Here is a 19,143-nt window from a genome sequence, read left to right as displayed (position 1 = left end):
ACCTGTGTCTTGTAAAGTAGTTTCTTTATGTTTATCTCCACACAGTAGAAGAACTGTCACGTGCAAGGCTCATCATTTGGTCCATCCCTGTTTGATGGACCAAGAACCTGATGAAGCATAGGTACAAAATAACATGTTCTCAAGTTTTACCAGTGGAGATTAAAGATAAGCATTCTAACATAAAACAGTGAGCTACACACACAAAGATATTTTCTTGGATCTTTTTCTGGTTTTTTAAAATAGGCCCTTTAGTCCCTTGTGCAGAAACAAAGTTTACAGGACTCAAAAATCTCTCTGAGAGAGCACCAAATTTGAATAGTTTTTATGGTGATCTCTCAAGTTCAAAATAAATTTTCTGAAAATTGTACCATTTTTCAAGTATTGTAAGTAGTAGGCTCTTGCCCGATTTGCTTCAGGAACTCCACAGGTGTTCAGGGATGAGTCTTTATTCAGAGTGTCCAGTAAAGCCTGTATAAGACCGTAGGGTAGGGCACAGTCCCATAGGGAAGTGCTGTGGTGAGTCAGCACACACATCATGTTAGTGTCACGGTCTGCAGCACAGCCCTGGGGTATTAGGCAGCTGAGGCGTTCACTCACACCCAGTAGATGGATGTCAGCTTTTAAACCTGCATTGCTAGACTTTTCAGTTAATTGATTTTAAACAAGCTTTATTTTTATTTTTAGAGGGTTTTTTTTGGGGGGGGGCACTTATTTTTAACTGTTTTTATTTTTAGACCATTTTATTATATACACTAAACTTGACATATTTAATGTATATAGGTGATAAGTTTTGATGATTGTGTACACCTGTGAAACCATTACCACAATCAAGACAATGTATTTTCCCCTCCCACAGGTTTTCGTTTATTTTGGTTTGGTTTTTTTGCAGCTTTTGTAGTTTATTCATCCTGCCCATTATAGACTTTTATCCTCAAGCAGGAGGAATCTAAATGGAAATTAACATTTAAGAATGATTCAAAACTAAATTTAGAAATGGAAGATGATATTAGTAACAGAAAGTTTAATATACCCATTCTATAAAATTCTCAGTAATTAGCCTTTTATATGACTAGATACATTTGCATTATTACTAAATAACATGACATTCCTAAACATGAAGTTTTAAAAATATTGTGATCTTCCACTTTTACATACAAAGGCTGCCTCTTAGATGTTTTAGTTGACTTGTTGTTCTTACTTTTCAGAGCATATAGAATTGGGCAGTGCAGAGATGTCAAAGTGCTTAGGCTGATATCCTTGGGGACTGTGGAGGAGATCATGTACTTACGACAGGTCTACAAGCAGGTGAGACTATGCCCCAGTCTATGTAAGAACTTAACAGTTGTCAGTTTTCAGAAATTAGGAATGGTTTTGTATAAATTTTCTTGTATGGAATTTACTAAGATTATAAAATAATTCTCTTAAATACACTTCTGTGACAGAGTTATTGTTAAGTTCATTGGATTTTACTCCTGAAAGCTTCTTTTGTTTGTTTGTTTGTTTGTTTGTTTTCAAAACAGGGTTTCTCTGTGTAGCCTTGGCTATTCTGAACTTGCTTTGTAGTCGAGGCTGGCCTTGAGCTCACAGAGATCGGCCTGCCTCTGCCTCCCTGAGTTCTGGGATCACAGGCATGGGCCACAACACCCAGCTTCCTAAAAGCTTCTTAAAGCAATATTTCTTAAACCTTACTGTGCATTTAAATCTCCTAGGGATTTTATTAATATACAGGTTCTGATTAAGTAGGTCTGAGGTACAGCCCAAAACTGCATTTTTAACTAGCTCCCAGGAATGCCAGTGCTTGGCTAGTTTATAGATCACGATTTAAATAATGAGGCACACCACCCCAGATGGTGAGCAAAGGTGTGGTATGTGTGCCATAGGTGAGTTCCAAGTGCACCGAGGCATTGATCTCACAACTCTTGGCAACGAGAATGCCTGAGCCACCTTATAGTCTTAAGGAACCGCCTTATCTTTTCACTGTGTTACATCTGCTGTGTGCTTATGCTTGAAAAGATTGAGGAGCACTGCCTTAGAGTTAGGAGATACACCGTAGGGAAGCTGGCTGCAGAGCGCTGCCTTGGAGACACGGAGCTCCATAGGGAAGCCGACCACAGAGATGTCCAGGAAATGAGATTGTGCCACTTGAGCATTAGCTGCTGCTTGGTGTTTGGAGGGTTCATCTGAAATCTCATTGGCTCTTTAATAATGTGTAGGATATTAATTTATGTTCTTCTTAGACTTATAAATAAACATATTCATTTAGGACTGCTCATTTGAGAAGCTCTGGACTGAGGTTCAAGTTTAATTACAAGTATTAAATTTGAATTGCTCCCTGTGTATTTGACTGGCATCTATTTAAGAACAAACATCTGTCACATGTGGTGACAGTTAACCAAAAAATGATCCAATCTTAAAACTCATGCTAATTTCTTCACTCTAAAAATAGAATTGTGCACAGAAGTTTGGGTATTTTCTTAAATCATTTAGCTCTAAAGGAAACAGTTTGGTTTCTGCTCTTTTATATAACACAACTACTTGACAGAATTTCTCTTCTAAGTTAACCACTTGTTAAAAAAAAAATGAGGCTATTTCTCAGGACCTGTTGTTTTCAGTGCTGTCTTAAGACTGGTCATCAGTGTTTCCTTAGTTGTGCTTTTCAACCTATTATTACATGCATTTTACTCTTACCTATAAAGGCTTGTTATGTACTGTATAATAATATATAACATAAAAATTTAAGGAAAAGGTGTAATTTAAGTGTTTAGAACTTTGTATGACACATACAAAGATAGGGTAATGATCATGTAAGGAAAAGGATAATAACACATGGTTTAAAGATAGTCTGGAATTTGAAACAAGGATACATATCAAGCACACATACATTGAGCCTCACATTATTTGGAGAAAAGAATAAAGAACAATTATAAATATGTTGGAACATAGAAAAGTTCTCAAGGGCCCAGATATTGTTTGAGGAAATCTTTAAAGACAGAAAAGAAAGAAACTCAGCCAGAGGGAGACCATCAGAAAATCACACACAACTTAAAAATTCTCACTGCATTGTCAACCACTACCACAAAAATGGACTCATGGAGACTCTTTGGAGTATCAATTTTAGTAAGGTGTCTTAGCATATACTCCTTTCACCTGTGCAGAGATCAACCAAGAGTTGTTTGTTCCCAAGTGAGAGCAACAAATAGAAATACTGAAAGTAAACAAGTAAGATAGCTCAAACTTTTTGCTGGTATACACAAGAAAGTCACTCTCATCACCCAGAAGTACATATTAAGCCATGTTAGGTTAAAAAAAAAAAAAAAAAAAAAAAAAAAAAGGGCTTGGATTTGAATGTGCTGTGCTCACTTACACTGATTCAGATACTCTGTGGTTTAAAATGACATTTTTACAGCACCTGTGCTCCTCCACATTTGGAGCACCATGTGCAATTGAGTTGAGCATTTTGAAATTTGTCTCATATGTGTGGATGTATATAAGTATACACATACATGTAATTTACTTAGAACAATTTACAGAAGAATTGGAAGATCAGCTCAAAGAACCCTAAACTTGCCCAAATTCCCTGTTTGGTAACATTTTTCATATTTGCCTCTCCTTCCTGTAGCTATTACTTCTTTTTCCGGGCCATTTGAAACTCCCAGCTTATCATTGGGTTTCCTCAAAGATCATGTTTATATTTTACACATTTACATTACATTATGAAATAGTCAGCAAATCGAGAGTACATTCCTTATGGTGATGTTAAAATGGTATATATCTTTAATGGCTCCATTGTTGATACTCTTAAAACTCTTGAAGATGGCATTTCTAGAATTTTCACAGTAATTGTCAACATAATCAAATCTATAGTTAAGTTGGCATCCACATGTCTATTGTATAGTTGCTGTAGATTATAACATAAGTGATATGATATAGTAATTCTGCCAATATTAGTTTTGAATGTAATAATTTTTAAAAAGAAAAGTGTATTCAGATGTCAGCTTTCATTATTAAACATTTATAATGTAATCTTGACTCAGTAATTGAAAAACAGATAAAATAGGAAATGTAAGATGCGTGCTCCAGTGTGATGGCCAGATTATTATTATTTCACCATAATGGCAACATCTGCAGTGAAATTAAAACAAAAATCTCCTCCCTAAGGCCAACCAACCAGCCCCAACTAAAGTTGTGTGTATGCAGGGAGTGCCAGGAAATTCGGACATACTGTTGGAGCAAACACTTCAAAAATATCTTGTATTTTTCTGTTATAGCAACTTCACTGTGTGGTGGTTGGAAGTGAAAATGCCAAGCGATACTTTGAAGCAGTCCAGGGATCAAAAGAACATCGAGGAGAGCTCTTTGGTGTTCACAACCTCTTCAAATTGAGGTCCCAAGGGTCATGTCTTACAAGAGACATCCTGGAGGTGCGAAGCTGTTCTGTGACCTCTTCAATAATGTTTTTAAGTTCAGTTTTACTACTCAGGAATTTTGAAATACAATTGGTTTTCCTTTTCAGAGAAATTTTTTGTATTCCTTATCAAAAATACATGCTTAGAATTTCTACTTTTAAAGAAATGGGAAATGAATTGTATTCCAAAGCCAAAACTTTCGCATGGATGCTTATAGATAATTTGCATGCATTATGAGTCCAATCTGTTTATGAGATAGTATGGCCTTCATGGCCACTTTCATACAAACAGAGCTGAGAGGAGTTCATTAATTTGAAAACAGCTGTTGAAATTGAGAACTAAAATATTAAGATTTTTCCTGAATAAACAAAACTGTAAAATATGTTTTGATTAGAAGTTACAAAATAGTCCCGGAGATGTACTCTCATGTCTCTGAGAGATTTTTGTTTTCTGTTCCCAATAAAAATTCCACACCAATATTTCAGACTCTCAACTGTGCTCACGCTCAATGTACAGATGTTTCTTATTCTTCAAATGAGACACTTACATGGCTTTAAAAATTCCTTAAGTTCATTAATTAACCAGAGCACTGAGAATATTGACCTGTTTCCCAACTGATATTAGTATGGAGATCATAAAGCCCTAGAATATCGTCCTTTTCCATCTCCTCCCTACACAGATGAGGAAGGAGCCAAGCAGAACTCCAGCTTCTTTCCCTTGGCTTCTGGAACTTTGTAGTAAAACTCTTAATTGTGCTTCATTTAGTAAGCATCATAAATAAAGTTCAGGAAAAATTACTGCCTGTCTTTGAGCAATTGCAGTCTTGTGGAGGTGGAGGACAGTAACACAGTGGACATGTGCTGCTGTCAGTGTGTGAGCGCCACTGTGTTTCCGGCTCTGGAGCACTCTGTGGTAACTGCTGACCCCAGTAGTGTTCTGTAGTGGATGAATAGCAAATGCATTACTGACAAAGCTGGAGCATCACAGCCTTAACACTTGGCATCATGATGCTCAGACGCTGCGTATCGGAGCATGCTGTAATTATGTAAGAACAGCCGCTGTAAGCAGGATTCTTGGGCAAATGCATGATACTTTAATGCCTCCTAACAGTGCTTTTAGTGACATCGAACACAGGCATTAGTTTTCTATTCTGTGAGACTATGAGTTTCTTACTTAGCAAGTGAGAAAGTGTCATTAAGAATGCAAAGCCACCTACACTTAGCCTGCCTTTGCTGTTGTTTTTCCGATTTCACCCTGTTTTTATTAACATATTTTCCTTGTGGACATTATAGAGAGAAGGCAAAGTAGAAGCTGGCATCATGACAGCCACAACATGGTTGAAAGGAGAACTGTCAGCACAGGCACTAGAAACAGTGAGTAAACAGAGGACACAGAATGTGACAGTCTTTTCTTTTACTTTTTTCTCTCATTTTTCAGTATGTAAAAAGGGAAACTTTCCTAAAACTTCCAGACACAAAGTCATAGGACAGTGAATAAAATTAATTATTTAAGGTGATCCGTATTCATAAAACAATTCAAGAGCAATCGACCCCAAATTAAACACCCAGTGTAAGTGACCATACCAGCCTTATTTTTCTTTAACTGAAGGACAAGTTAAATAGAGAGTGACCATCAATGTGTATCTAAGTCTAAATCTATTAAAATCATTATGTAAATAAAAGCAAGTATTGTGTTGGTTTGTGTTTGTGATCTTAGGATCTCACCCACATATCCATGAAACCTATGCTACTGCCAGAGACCATTTTAGGTCTAAGATACAAGAAATATGTAGAAAAATTTTTTGTTGCTATTCTTGCTGGGTTGTTTTTATTTATTTATTTTTTTATTTATTACGATTTATTTACTTTGTATCCCAGCTCTAGTTCCCTCCCTCCCTCTTTTCCTCCCATGTCCCTCCCCAAGTCAACTGATAGGGGAGGTCCTCCTCCCTTCCATCTGACCCTAGCCTATCAGGTCTTATCAGGGCTGGCTGCTTTGTCTTCCTCTGTGGCCTGGCTAGGCTGCTCTCCACCTCAGGGGGAAGTGATCAAAGAGCCAGCCACTGAGTTCGTATTGGAGACAGTCCCTGTTCCCATTACTAGGGAACCCACTTGGAGACTGAGCTGCCATGGGCTACATCTGTGCAGGGGTTCTAGGTTATATTCCAACCAAGGACCATACATGTTTATTTGTTTTTGAACTTAAGTTTATATGAACTGAGTGACCTTGAACTCAGGGAACTTATTTTATTTACCTATTTTGTGTGCACACCAACTCAGATTGTTAGGCTGGGTGAAAGGTGCCTCTTCCTCTGAACCACCTTGCTAGTTTTTAGATAAACGCAAATGTCAAATATTGGCAGAAATACCAGATTACTTCTCCAACATCTTAACAAATTAAGCCCAGTTTTAGAGAACTGAAGGTTATTAGAACCTGAAGGTTATAACTTGGGTTATTGTGAAAAATTGAATTGATATTGTAACAAATTTTGTTCTTGAGACAGTGTCTTATATAGTCATGACTGGCCTTGAAATCCAGGTGAAGTGAGGATGGTCTTGAACCCCTCATCCTCTTGTCTGTTTTTCAAGTCCTGTTCTTACTGCAGACATGCACCACTGCACACAATCCTGCCCTCATATTTGCTAATGTTTCTGTCTGCTTTTCATGTAGCCTAAAGACCTTGACTATCAAGAGACCATAGATGTTTGTGAGCTCTATAGTGACTGCAGTGATGACGAGTCAGTGGGCCATTCTCTGGGGAAGACTGCTAAACACAAAGTCTCCGACTCCAGTAAAACGCCAGGCTCCTCAGCACAGCTCACGTTGCTACAGTGCGGATTCTCCAAATGGATTGAGGCAAATTCTAAGTCAGTCCAGGATGGAGATGGAAACACTGCCTCCAGGGATAAAAGTTCTAATGAGCAGCCCACATGTCTTTTAAAGGAAGCCAGACAGGCTGCTTGTCAGAAGATTCAGGACTCTGTTTGTACATCAGAACATCAGAAATCAGATAACATCCAAAATCCAAATGAAAAGTGTGTTTTTGATAAAAGTAAGAAGACTTTAGAACAGAACATTTCTTCTGAATCTGATGATGAGAGAAAGTGTCACAGTACAGCTGGACATCATTGCACAGGACAGGGTGACACAGAGTCAGAAGACAGTGATATCATCTTTCCCACACAGTATCCAGCTCAGAGAGCCCCTAATAACCGTGTACGTTTTAAGCTGCTGCCAGGTGGATGTGAAGATTCTGAAACAGACAACCCTGTGAAAATAAATCGTGGTGATGGTAGACAGAACAGTGGCAAAGGAAGTGGACCAGTTTCAAAACCCTTGAGTCTTGAAAGCATAAAGTTGAAATCTATTAGGAAAAGAAAAGGTACAGATGATATTAGTGATGAATCTGATGACATTGACATGTTTCCAAAGTCAGGAATAAGAAAGCAAAGAACAACTACTTCCGTGAAATTTAAGAGGAAAAAGGAAAACAAACGGGAACTTTATAATTCTGTAAGAGCAAAGGAAGCAAAACAAATGTGTGTAACAGATGGAGATTGTAGCTCTCAGGTTATTGATGAATTTTCATCCTCAGATGACAATATATCTGTCAGCCACTTGAGTTTCTCTAAATCAAGTCACAGAGCAGAAACTGTAAAAGATAAAATCAGTCTGTTCCCTAAGCTGCCTGACCGGAATAAGAAAAACAGCACTTTTATACCAGCAAGCTTTTTAAATGAAGGAGTTGTCAGTCAAGAGCAAACGAGCAACTCAATGGATAAAATATTAGGTAACTACAGACATTCTGAAAACATCTCTCTAAATTACTGTATTTCACAGTCACATATTCTAGGAGATTATTCCGTTAGCTATAAAATAGCTATAAAATCGAAATGCTGCATTGAGGCAGAAATAATGAAGGGTAGTGAAGAAATAATAAAGTGGCAGGATAAAGGGAAGGCCACCTACAGGAGAATAGAGTTTTGCTGTCTCTCCTATAATGCTCCTCCATGTGGCCCACCCTCCTCACAGCCTTTCTGCACCATATGACCAACTATTCTGACTTGTGTAGTAATTCCTTACGTATATTTTTAAGGTTTTGTCACATGGATATATGTTCTGTGATAGTATAGTTTAGTCTTGTCTACTTAGTTCATTTTATGTAGTCTTTGTAATCTGTAAGAATCTGCCTCCATCTTTTCATTACAATATAATTAAATAGTTTCTCTCAGTCTGCAGTTTGCTCATTATTCTCGGCCGTCAGACATGATTGACGTCTGTGTTACCTGCGAATGAGTAGTATTGTCGGGACTTTTTAGTAGTCATATTATTTGTATGTATGCATGTATATTTTATGTATATACATACACTTGTAATTATATATCTTATATGTATATTACATGTTTATACATGCATATGTGCACATATACATAGTTGCATGTGATGATGAATATACCTTATGAACTATATTTATGCTTTCATATTTGTATTGGTGCTTAATTAGAAAGTTCTTTCTCATCTCCATTATATTTAAATAGTGTTTCTTTCATCTTGATGATTCTGGTCACATACAGAGATTGATTTAGTTGTAATATTTCATAACTGCTTATTTGTTTTGTCCTATATTCCACAACAGTGAAAGGATGAGTTGGCATGCTACCACAATAAAGGTGGAGGTGTGCCCCAGAAGCAGAGTCCTTGCTTAGCACTCTTACTACAATAGCATCACTACAAATTCTAGGTAGATTTTTTTAAACATACTATTTTATTTCTTGCAGTTTTTACAATGGATACACTGTGTCTGAAGTGTCAAGAGACACTGACATGTCTATATATTCCTCCCTCTTGGTTTCACTCCCTCATGGTGAATAGAAATGTCTCTTTCAGTCCTTGTATCAGTGTCCCTAAATCGTTCAGATCATCTGGTATAGCAGTTTGTTTTTAAAATTCTATTTGGGGTGTTTAGGCCTCTACCTCCTTTCCAACCTCCTAAACCTATGTAGGAGAGAAAAGGGAAAGGGGGTGCAAACCCCTTTTCTTCTCCCAGCTGTTTAGGGTCGATGGGTCTTTGGGGGCTATGCCAATCTCCGTTAACAGCAAACACAGCCAGCAGTCTCCTCCACGCTTCTGCACCCTAAAGCCTTTCTCTCCATCTGTCTGCTCTAAACCGCCATATTGTCCGACTCTCTGGTCTCTTCAAACTGCTGTGTGCCACATGCCAACACCACATGCCACACCCTCTTTCTCTGGGCTCTCAAGTTTATATCCTCAGAGTCCCAGAACATGTCCTTCCTTATGTCACGTGAGGCATGAGGTAAGCTGTTCCCATCTGGCAAAAGCCATGGCCAACAATTAACAGGTGTGAACAAACTATAGCCCAGCCAAAATCCCACACTTGGGATTAAAACAAAGACATATTTATATAACATAACTGAGTTTTTGAGAAACCAAAACTTTCATTACAATCCAGACCTTGTTTTCTAGTAAAATTTTCAAGACATGAAAAAGACATGAGGGTTTTTTTTTTCTTCTAAGGTTATTCTGATAACATGTTGTATCCTGAAAGCCAGTTTGTGTGCCTTAAAGTCTTTGATTCACACTTTGTTGAATGTTTCCAAAAGTAGCTTCATTTTCATCCCCCTTTCAATACACAAGAAAGTTCCTTCCTTTCCATTGCCATCCAGTGGTTTCACCAGATTGTTATTGCTAATTGTGACCTATTTCATGTTTTTAAAGTGTCAGACCTTATTTTGACATCAGTTGTGTTTTTTGTCTGTTCTTTGAGCCCTTCATTTCTGGCAGGGATATTATTCTGCTGCTTGTTCCTTTTTTTTTTCTCACAGTTTTCGGGATTTGACCCAGATAATTATTTCTTGATACACACACACACACACACACACACACACACACACACACACACACAGCATATATATATGCTGAATCCTACCATTCTGCTCACTCTGATTACTCATGTTGCTTCTTGTGGCTGGGCTGTGGTTGGGCAGGAGCACCTCTAAGTGGGCCAGTGTGGGAATTTATATAGTTAGCTTGCCCAATCCCCTGAGGCCTTCTTACAGAAGACCCCTGGTCCCCCAACCCTGGTGAGTAGAACACCTTCCCAGAAGCTGCTGGCCCTGTGAGGCTGTCCGTGCCTTCCAGTAAATGCCTATTGGCTCTCCAGGGGTTGCCTGTCCTTAGGTCTGTCATATGCCACACACTGTTGCTTTCTTCTTCCATAACACAGATGCTGATACTAACAGCAGTGGTTCTCAATCTTCCTAGTGCAGGGCTCTTCAATACAGTTCTTCATGTTGTGGAGACTCCTAACCATGTAATTATTTTCATTGCTACTTCATAATTGTAATTTTGCTACTGCTATGAATTGTAATGTAAATATCTATATTTTTGATGGTCTTAGGCAACCCCTGTGAAAGAGTCATTTGACACCCCACACACACATCACCAGGGATCACAACCCACAGCTGCTTTACAGTTGCTGTTGGCAGACTGCCTCCACTTGATTACAATAAAGGAATTATGGGGTGTCTCATCATGTAATTTTGTTTTCATGTGGTCCATAGGTGTCTACTTTTGTTGTCTAGTTGCTGTTTGATTTTTACCTGAGGATTCCAGAATGAGCAACCTTTGTTCAGACTCTGCTTGGTGATTAAGAGTTAGCCTGGCCTTGCAAGTGTCTCACTTACTCCCCATAAATCACGTGAAAAAAGATGAAATAAGGTGCTGTAGGCACCTTAACTTTTAAATTTTATTTACTTACACATTAGGCTGTCTTTTATAGCTGAGACTCATTTAAAATTTTCCTACAATTTATATTTTTTTGTACCAGTATTAACTCAGTACAGGATTAACAGTGAAATTGGAGGCCTAAGGAATTGTTAAAATGCTTTTAAAAATAATTATTTTAGTTTTTTAACTGCAAGTGTCAGCAGTTGGAATTAGTAGAATTTTATATAGCACGTAGATGTTTTCCTGTTACTTTTCCTGTTACATGATATTGCAGTTTTGTGTTTTGTGCTTTGTGATTGCTGGGGAGTTCAGAGTTAAGCAGCAGAGTGTTGAGGTCACAGTTGAGGTTCATTGCCAGGGCTGTTTGAGGGAAATTTTACAGGCCTCAGACTAGCCTCCTCTTTTATGACCACAATTTCAAAATGAATTATTAGAGCCTAGAAGCAAAGCAGTAAAGAAATACAGCTGCTTTTAAAACCTCTTTCAGATAAAAGCTATGAGTTCTTTTTTTTTTTTTTTTTTTTTTTTTTTCATTTCCTAAAAAGCTCTCATCTTGACATTCTTTGGGCATGTGTACAAAAAGACAAAATAAAAACAATAAAACAGCACGGCCAACCAAACACAGCTCCCTGGTCATAAACCCCATGCTCCCTTCCATCAATACCATCAAGTACTTTTTTAAAGAAGCAGATAATCCCTGGGGCTCCTCCTTAAATGTGCAAACAGCATTTTGAAATTAATGAAGAAAAATCTATAGAGGATCATTAACTGTGATTCTCACAGACAAAATTTCAGATTTAAATTTAAAAATTGTTATTTAAGCTTAGCAGGTTTCATGTTGATAAAAGTAGAAAGACATTTCCAAGTTAGCCTGGACGAACATACTTGTTTTCAGTTTAGTTTTGAAACACTGATAGTAACATAAAATTTTTTAAAGATTAAAAACAAAGCAAGCAGTTAAGGATAGTGGCTTATTCCTGTAATTTCAACAACACCCAGGAGGCTGAGATAGGAGAATTGCCATGAATTCTAGGGTATCCTGGCCTATAGACTGAGCTTTTGTCTTAGGAAAACAGAGGTGATAATTTTAAAGTAAAGCAAGCATAACCAGGTATGGTGGTGTACACCTTTAACCCCAGCACTGGGGAGTCAAGAGCAGGTAGATTTCTGTGAGTTTGAGACCAACGTGGTCTACATAGTGAGTCCCAGGTCAGCCAGGGCTACAAAGTAAGGCACTATCTCAAAAAGAAAGGGGCAGGGGAAGGAAGGAAGGCAGGCAAGCAGGCAAGTAAACATAAGTAGGAGTCTAAGGCAAAAGAATCACAGGTTTGAAGCTAGCCTGGGCTACATAGCAAGACTATCTCAAAAAATAGAGAAAATAACAAAGGTATAGTCTATTCTTACTATGCTGTTGATAATTAGAACAGTATTGCTTCATGGTGATGAATCACGTGATAAACATTGTTGCCTCCTAGATGGTGTTCAAGAAGTGATGTATATCCACTCTAATCAGAATGTGATTGGATCAAGCAGAGCAGAAAATCATATGAGCCGATGGGCAACGCGTGATGTGTTTGAGTTGAAGCAGTTTTCCCAGCTCCCTGCTAATGTAGCTGTTTGCGGTTCTAGGGTAAGAAAATTGACTTCTTAATCTCACTTCTCACTAAAGGGTCCTCTTTACACCCTCGAAAGTAGCTGTTAAATGTGTTATGAGACAACTGCGTGTTGAAAGCCATATAGCATTATAATAGTGTAATCACAGAAGATGTTTTAGATTTGTGGTAGTTTGAATGAGAATGGTCCCCATAGGCTCATATGTTTGAATGTTCGGTCCCCAGTTGGTGGAACTGTTCAGGAAGGATTAGCAGGCACTATGGGCAGGCTTTAAGGTTTCAAAAGATTCAGCTATCCCCAGAGTGCTCTCTTTGCCTCTTGTTTATGGATCAGGACATGAGTCCTTTGCTGCTACTCCAGCACATACCTGTCTACCAGGCTCCCTGTCAGATGGTCACGGACTCAAACCCTCTAAAACTCTAAGCCCCAAGTAAACATTTTTTATCAGTTGTGGTATTTTATCACAGCAATAGATAAGTAACTAGGACAAATTAAATGACAAATCTAAATTAAAATTCCTGATACTACTGAGTTGATTAATAGTTTTACTTTTTAAAAAGTGTGCTTATGTCCCCAAATTAAGGATAGCGTGAATGATTTGTACAGATTAAGGCCTCAAACTACTTCTACGAAGAAGAAAAGTGTATGACTAGGTTTCTTCAGTTTTTGTTTGTTTGTTTGGATTGTTTGTTTTTTATCTAGAAGATACAGGCAGAAAAGTCTAGCCTCATAGGCCTTTTTGAAGGATTTTCATAATGTTAAGGTAATAAATTGTTCATATTTTTCCTGTTTAGGTTGTTGTTCTACAGAAATAAAGCCCTATATAAACATAATCTTTTTGTTTACACATGGTCATTTTCATAAATGTTTTTAAAATGTATTCACCTTAATGTTTATTATTTATTTTATGGGTAGGAGCTAAAAGTACATTTTGCTTATAACAGCGATAAAATGTTGTATTGCTTTTAAGAATGAAGCAGGGGGAAATCCCTCTGAACTTTCCAAGTATCTTCATTTACATTCAGATTGTCTTAACAATAAAACCAAGATGTAAAGTAAAACACATGACCAAGGAAATGTGAATTAAACAGTTGAGAACTGGAGGAAGGCAGACTACGGTTAGATAATTTAATTATTGACATGACAGTTGTGCACTTTCCAGTGGGTAGAACAAAGGAAATAACCAGTAATGTCCCAGCTACAGTTTGGATGGTCACAGTGACTAGACACTGAACCGGTACATAGGACTGTGTTGAGCCAAGTGGAATGGAGGGAATTTGCATGCAAAACTTGTTCTACCCCAAAGGCTGTAACACCCTGCTGGGAATGGGGCAGAGGGAAGACTGTAGAAACAAGAGCATACCAGTTCTAGGAGACCCAAAGCTTCTCCTAATGTGTAATTTGATGGAAACTTGTCATCTGAGATGTGTGTGGTGTGCATGTGTGCACAGAGGTCTATGTGAAGTGCCATCTTTGGTCTCTCTCCCTCTTATTCTTTGAGACAGGGTCTCTGAGCCTGGATCCTGCTAGACAAGCTGCCACTGTTTATTTCTCCTCCCCTTTCCCCCAAGCACTGGGATTGCAGACTCATGTCACAGGGCCTGGCATGTATGTGGGATCTGCTGATCTAAATGCAAGTCTTCCTGCTCGTAACCAGGGACTTTGCTGATTCATCTCCTCACCTCCTCACCTGGGATTTCTGTTTGGTTGATTTTGTTTTTTCAGCCAAGGTTTTTCTGTAGCCCTGGCTGTCCTGGACTTGCTTTGTAGACCTCGAACTCACAGAGATCTGCCTGCCTCTGCCTCTCCGTGCCTGGCTTTAGCTAGGTTTTTTTTTTTGTTTGTTTTTGTTTTTGTTTTTTTTTAATGGGGGCAGGGAGCACAGTAAATGATCTAGGAAAGAGTCTATCATTCTCCAGTAGCCTTAGGGTAAATGTAGTAATGGATTTTTAAAGGACACACTTTTCAAGCATGCAAAACAGAACACATGAGGGAATTCTTTCATGACTCAAGGAGGCTGTTTGATACTCTGATTTGTTTGGGAATATGCCATCTCTCAGCTAACATCTCTTCCAAAGCAGTGTTTCTCAACCAGTGGGTTGCAACTATCAAGTGATCTTAGGAAAGGAGACACTGCTCAGTAACAAAATTACAGTTCTGGTGGAGCGACAACATATGGTTGGGGTCCCTACAGCATGTAGATCTGTACTAAAGGGCTGCAGTTTTAGCAAGGAGAACCACTGCTCTAAAGGTTGATAGCCATCTGAAGAGGGCAGAAATATACTGGGTTTTCCAGGAATTTATTTTGTAGATGTTGATTATTATTTTCTAAATCGATGACCTTTACTCATGGTAGCCAGGGGTGTTGCCTGTGTCTGCTGTGATTGTCTGTATGTCTTTTAGCCATGCTATTTCTCAAACAAATTTTTGTTGTCGTAATTATTTTGGTTTTTCAAGACAGGATTTCTATGTGTAGCCCTGGAGGTCCTAGACCTCCCTCTGTAGAGCAGGCTTGAAATCAGAGATTCACCTGCCCCCGCCTCCAAGTTCTGGGATTAAAGGCCTGTATAGCCACCACCAGGCAAACAAGTTTTAGTATGAATGGTCAGATAATTTGGCAACCTTTATTGTAGATTTCTTATCTTTCTACTGTGATGTGGTGGAATTATTAGAGGGCTTCTCTACCCTAGCTACTTCCCAAATAATCAAGACAGAGACCTTTGGATTTATAAAAACTTTAAGGCACCATAACTGGGCAGATATTAACTCTAAGCTATTTTGCTATTTCCAAGCTACACACCCCAAGTTACTTGCCATAATTGTTCTTGACTGGGCTGCTTCTGTCAGGCCAACCGTCTCTCTAGCTTCCTTCTCTCTAGCTTTCTCTCCTGCTTCTCCTCTCTTCCTCATGGTCTCCATCTGACTCCAAGCTCAGGAACTGAAGCTCCACCTACCTCTCTTCTGCCCAACTATAGACTGTCAGCAACTTTATTTAACCAGTCAGAGAATGTTGGCAAGCAAAGTTGACACAATATCACTTGGTGTGAAAGTGGGTGCCAACAGTAAATTTAAAGTTTTAATAAAGAAGTTGAATAGTTATTGGGGAAAGAGTAAACAAGAAGAAAGAAATGAAGGAAGAACAAAAGATTGCAGTTACAGTCTTAGGAAATACCTGAAGCCAGACACATAGGTGCACTGCTTCAATTGTAACGCTCAGGAGACAGGGGGAAGGTGGAAACTCTGTGAGTTTAAGGCTAGCCCAGTCTACACAGTAAGTAACCATGGGCAGCCAGAGCTGTGTAGAAAGACCCTGTTTCAAAAAGAAGAGGAGGGGAGGGGAGGGAAGGGAAGGGGAGAGGAGGGGAAGAAAAGAAGAGAAAACTTCTGATGAGAACTGATAGACTAAGATCAGAAAGAAGGAGAGGAGGACCTCCCCTATCAGTGGACTTGGGGAGGGGCATGCATGCAGAAAGGGGGGGAGGGTGGGACTGGGAGGGGAGGAGGGAGGGGCTTATGGGGGGATACAAAATGAATAAAGTGTAATTAATAAAAGTTAAAAAAAAAGAAAATGAAGCATTAAAAGAACATAAAATATTAAAAAAAAAAACTTCTGCCTAGAAGCAACAATAAAATTAACAGAAAAGCAAAAAAAAAAAAAAAAAGAAGAAGAAAAAGAAGAAGAAGAAGGAAAGAAAGACCTAAAAACCTTTTTCACAAAAAATCTTAAAAAAAAAAAAAAAAAAAAAAAAAAGAACCTCCCACAAGCCTAGGATCTTTTATCTAGGGCTCAAATCCAGAATCTTCTTGATTACTGAGAATTCTGAGTACATCATGTCTGTCATCAATGTCCTATTAAAAAACTGCATATTTCAAATGATTGTAAGTGTGTCTGCAGCCAGATGAAGAACAAAGCAAATATATATTTATAAGAAATTAATAGATGAACAACAGTGGTCACAATATTCCAGTGTTTTGCTGTGTGGGGAATATTGTAATTGAGGTTCACTTACAGCCTTTCACTAACTCACAAAGAAATGTTTATGCCAAATGGATTGTATGAGAAGTGGACACCACTGTGCTAGATAACTCCCCTGGTCTCTGAGTTCCTCGGTATTTTTAAGCTAATAATTGGTAGCCAAATAACAAAAACTGAATCTACTTTAAAAATCTACTCATGTCTTTAGGAATAACCTTTTCATGTTTCTTTTTCATTCTTATAATTTATAATTATTTTATTCATAGAGGCCTAAACTAAATAAATTTGTAATTATAACTGTTATTTGACAATACAAAATATATGAAATAATAACATGTTTTAAATTAAAATACAATTGTATCACTTTCCTCTATCTCTGGCCATGCTCACCCCACTCCCTTTCAAGTTGATCACCTCTTTTTATTTGTTGTTGCATATAGATTTGTATGTTTGAGGGTGTGTGTATATGCATAAATATTATACATACAACCTGCTGAATTTGTTTTTTTTCTGTTGGTGTACAGATGATTCCAGAGCTGACCACTTTGTGTTGACCAATGCAGGGGTCATATCACTGAGGAAGAATTCTTCCTCTCAGCAGTCATTGGTTGCCAGTAGTTCTTTGTCTAGGGGGCCCATGAAATTTCATTTCAGTGGAAGGAAATATTCATATTGATGCTGTCATTATTTGGGGGCTTGTTTAAGCAGCCATATTGTTGAGGTTTCATGGCTGTAGCTTCCTTGTCATGGAACTCAGTATGGAGAATCATCAAAAAGCTAAAAATAAATCTGTCATCTATATCATTCCTTGGCATGTACCCAAGGGATATGACTTCTCAGCAATATTCATTGCTGTTTTAAGATGGAAACAACCTAAATGTCCTTCAGCAGATAAATGAATAATGAAAATGTGGTACATATTCATTATGAAATACTATTAAACCATACCAAAAATGAAATTTACTCTTTGATATTTTAAAACCATCTTTGGAAAGAAGCCTACTTGGCCGTAGTGGATGATATCTTTGATGTGTTCTTGGATTCGGTTTGCAAGTATTTTGTTGAGTTTTGTTTTGTTTTGTTTTTTTGCATCAATGTTCATAAGGGAGATTGGCCTGAAATTCTCTTTCTTTCTGAGGTTTAGGTATCAAGGTGACTGTGGCTTCATAGAATGAGTTTGGTAATGTTTCTTCTGTTTCTATTTTATGGAATAGTGTGAAGAGTATTGATGTTAGCTCTTCTTTGAAGGTCTGGTAGAATTCTATGTTGAAGCCATCTGGCCCTGGGCTTTTTTGGGATGGAAGACTTTTGGTGACAGCTTCTATTTCCTTAAGGGATATAAGACTATTTAATTCATTTACCTGGTCATGATTCAGCTTTGGTAAGTGGAATTGATCCAGAAATTGTCCATTTCATTTAGATTGTCAAATTTTGTGGCATATAGGCTTTTGAAGTAAGTCCTAATGGTTGTTTGGATTTCCTCAGTGTCTGTCATGTCCCCCTTTTCATTTCTGATTTTGTTGATTTGGATAGTGTCTCTCTGCCTTTTAGTTAGTTTGGCTAAGGGTTTGTCTATCTTGTTGATTTTCTCAAAGAACCAGCTCTTGGTTTTATTGATTCTTTGAATTGTTTTATTTGTTTCTAATTGATTGATTTCAGCCCTGAGTTTGATTATTTCCAGCTGTCTACTCCTCTTAGGTATGTATGCTTCTTTATTTCTAGGGCTTTCAGGTGAGCCGTTAAGTTACTTGTATGAGATGTTTCTATTTTCTTCTTGAAGGCACTTAGTGCTGTGAACTTTCCTCTTAGCACTGCTTTTATTGCGTCCCATAAGTTTGGGCATGTTGTGCCTTCATTTTCATTGAATTCTAGGAAGACTTTAATTTCTTTCTTTATTTCTCCCTGACCTAGCTGTCATTGAGTAGCAAGTTGTTCAGTTTCCATGTGTGTGTAGCCTTTTTGCCATTTCTGTTGTTGTTGAGGTCCAGCTTTAGTCAATGGTGGTCAGGGTAGGATACAAGGGATTATTTCATACTTCTTGTGTTTGTTGAGGCTCACATTGTGACCAACTCAATGGTCTATTTTGGAGAAGGTTCCATGAGGTGCTGAGAAGAAGCTAAATTCTTTTGTTTTGGGGTGAAAAGTTCTGGAAAGAGCTTTTTGTAAAAGATAGGGATATCTGGAAAGAAATCTTGTGTGTCAGTTCAGACCAGAAAGAAAGGTTTTAAATGTCTACAGGAGTGACAATGCCTTTATTAGAGTCAGTGTGTGCTTTTATGTACAATGTGTTACCAACCTTCACTGCACCTGTATGAATGTGTCAACTTCACTGCACCTGTATGAATGTGTCAATTCCACTGCACCTGTATGAATGTGTCAACTCCACTGCACCTGTATGAA

General features: G+C 38.1%; 1 protein-coding gene across 1 annotated transcript in view; it reads left to right on the top strand.

The window, feature by feature from the left end:
• The window catches only part of Ercc6l2 (ERCC excision repair 6 like 2), a 90,672-nt gene that overhangs the window by 50,816 nt on the left and 20,713 nt on the right, over positions 1-19,143 (top strand). Inside the window, exons 13-17 of the mRNA XM_055598034.1 lie at positions 1,206-1,305; positions 4,269-4,421; positions 5,699-5,779; positions 7,077-8,196; positions 12,629-12,783. Of these exons, the coding sequence (XP_055454009.1) occupies positions 1,206-1,305; positions 4,269-4,421; positions 5,699-5,779; positions 7,077-8,196; positions 12,629-12,783 (1,609 nt within the window). The remainder of the gene's footprint in view (positions 1-1,205; positions 1,306-4,268; positions 4,422-5,698; positions 5,780-7,076; positions 8,197-12,628; positions 12,784-19,143) is intronic.

Source organism: Psammomys obesus, unplaced genomic scaffold, assembly GCF_907164565.1.
Source record: "Psammomys obesus unplaced genomic scaffold, mPsaObe1.curated_primary_1811, whole genome shotgun sequence".
NCBI classification, from domain to species: domain Eukaryota; kingdom Metazoa; phylum Chordata; class Mammalia; order Rodentia; family Muridae; genus Psammomys; species Psammomys obesus.
The sequence above is the reverse complement of the archived record's forward strand: the minus strand, read 5'-3'. Positions and strand labels throughout refer to the sequence as shown.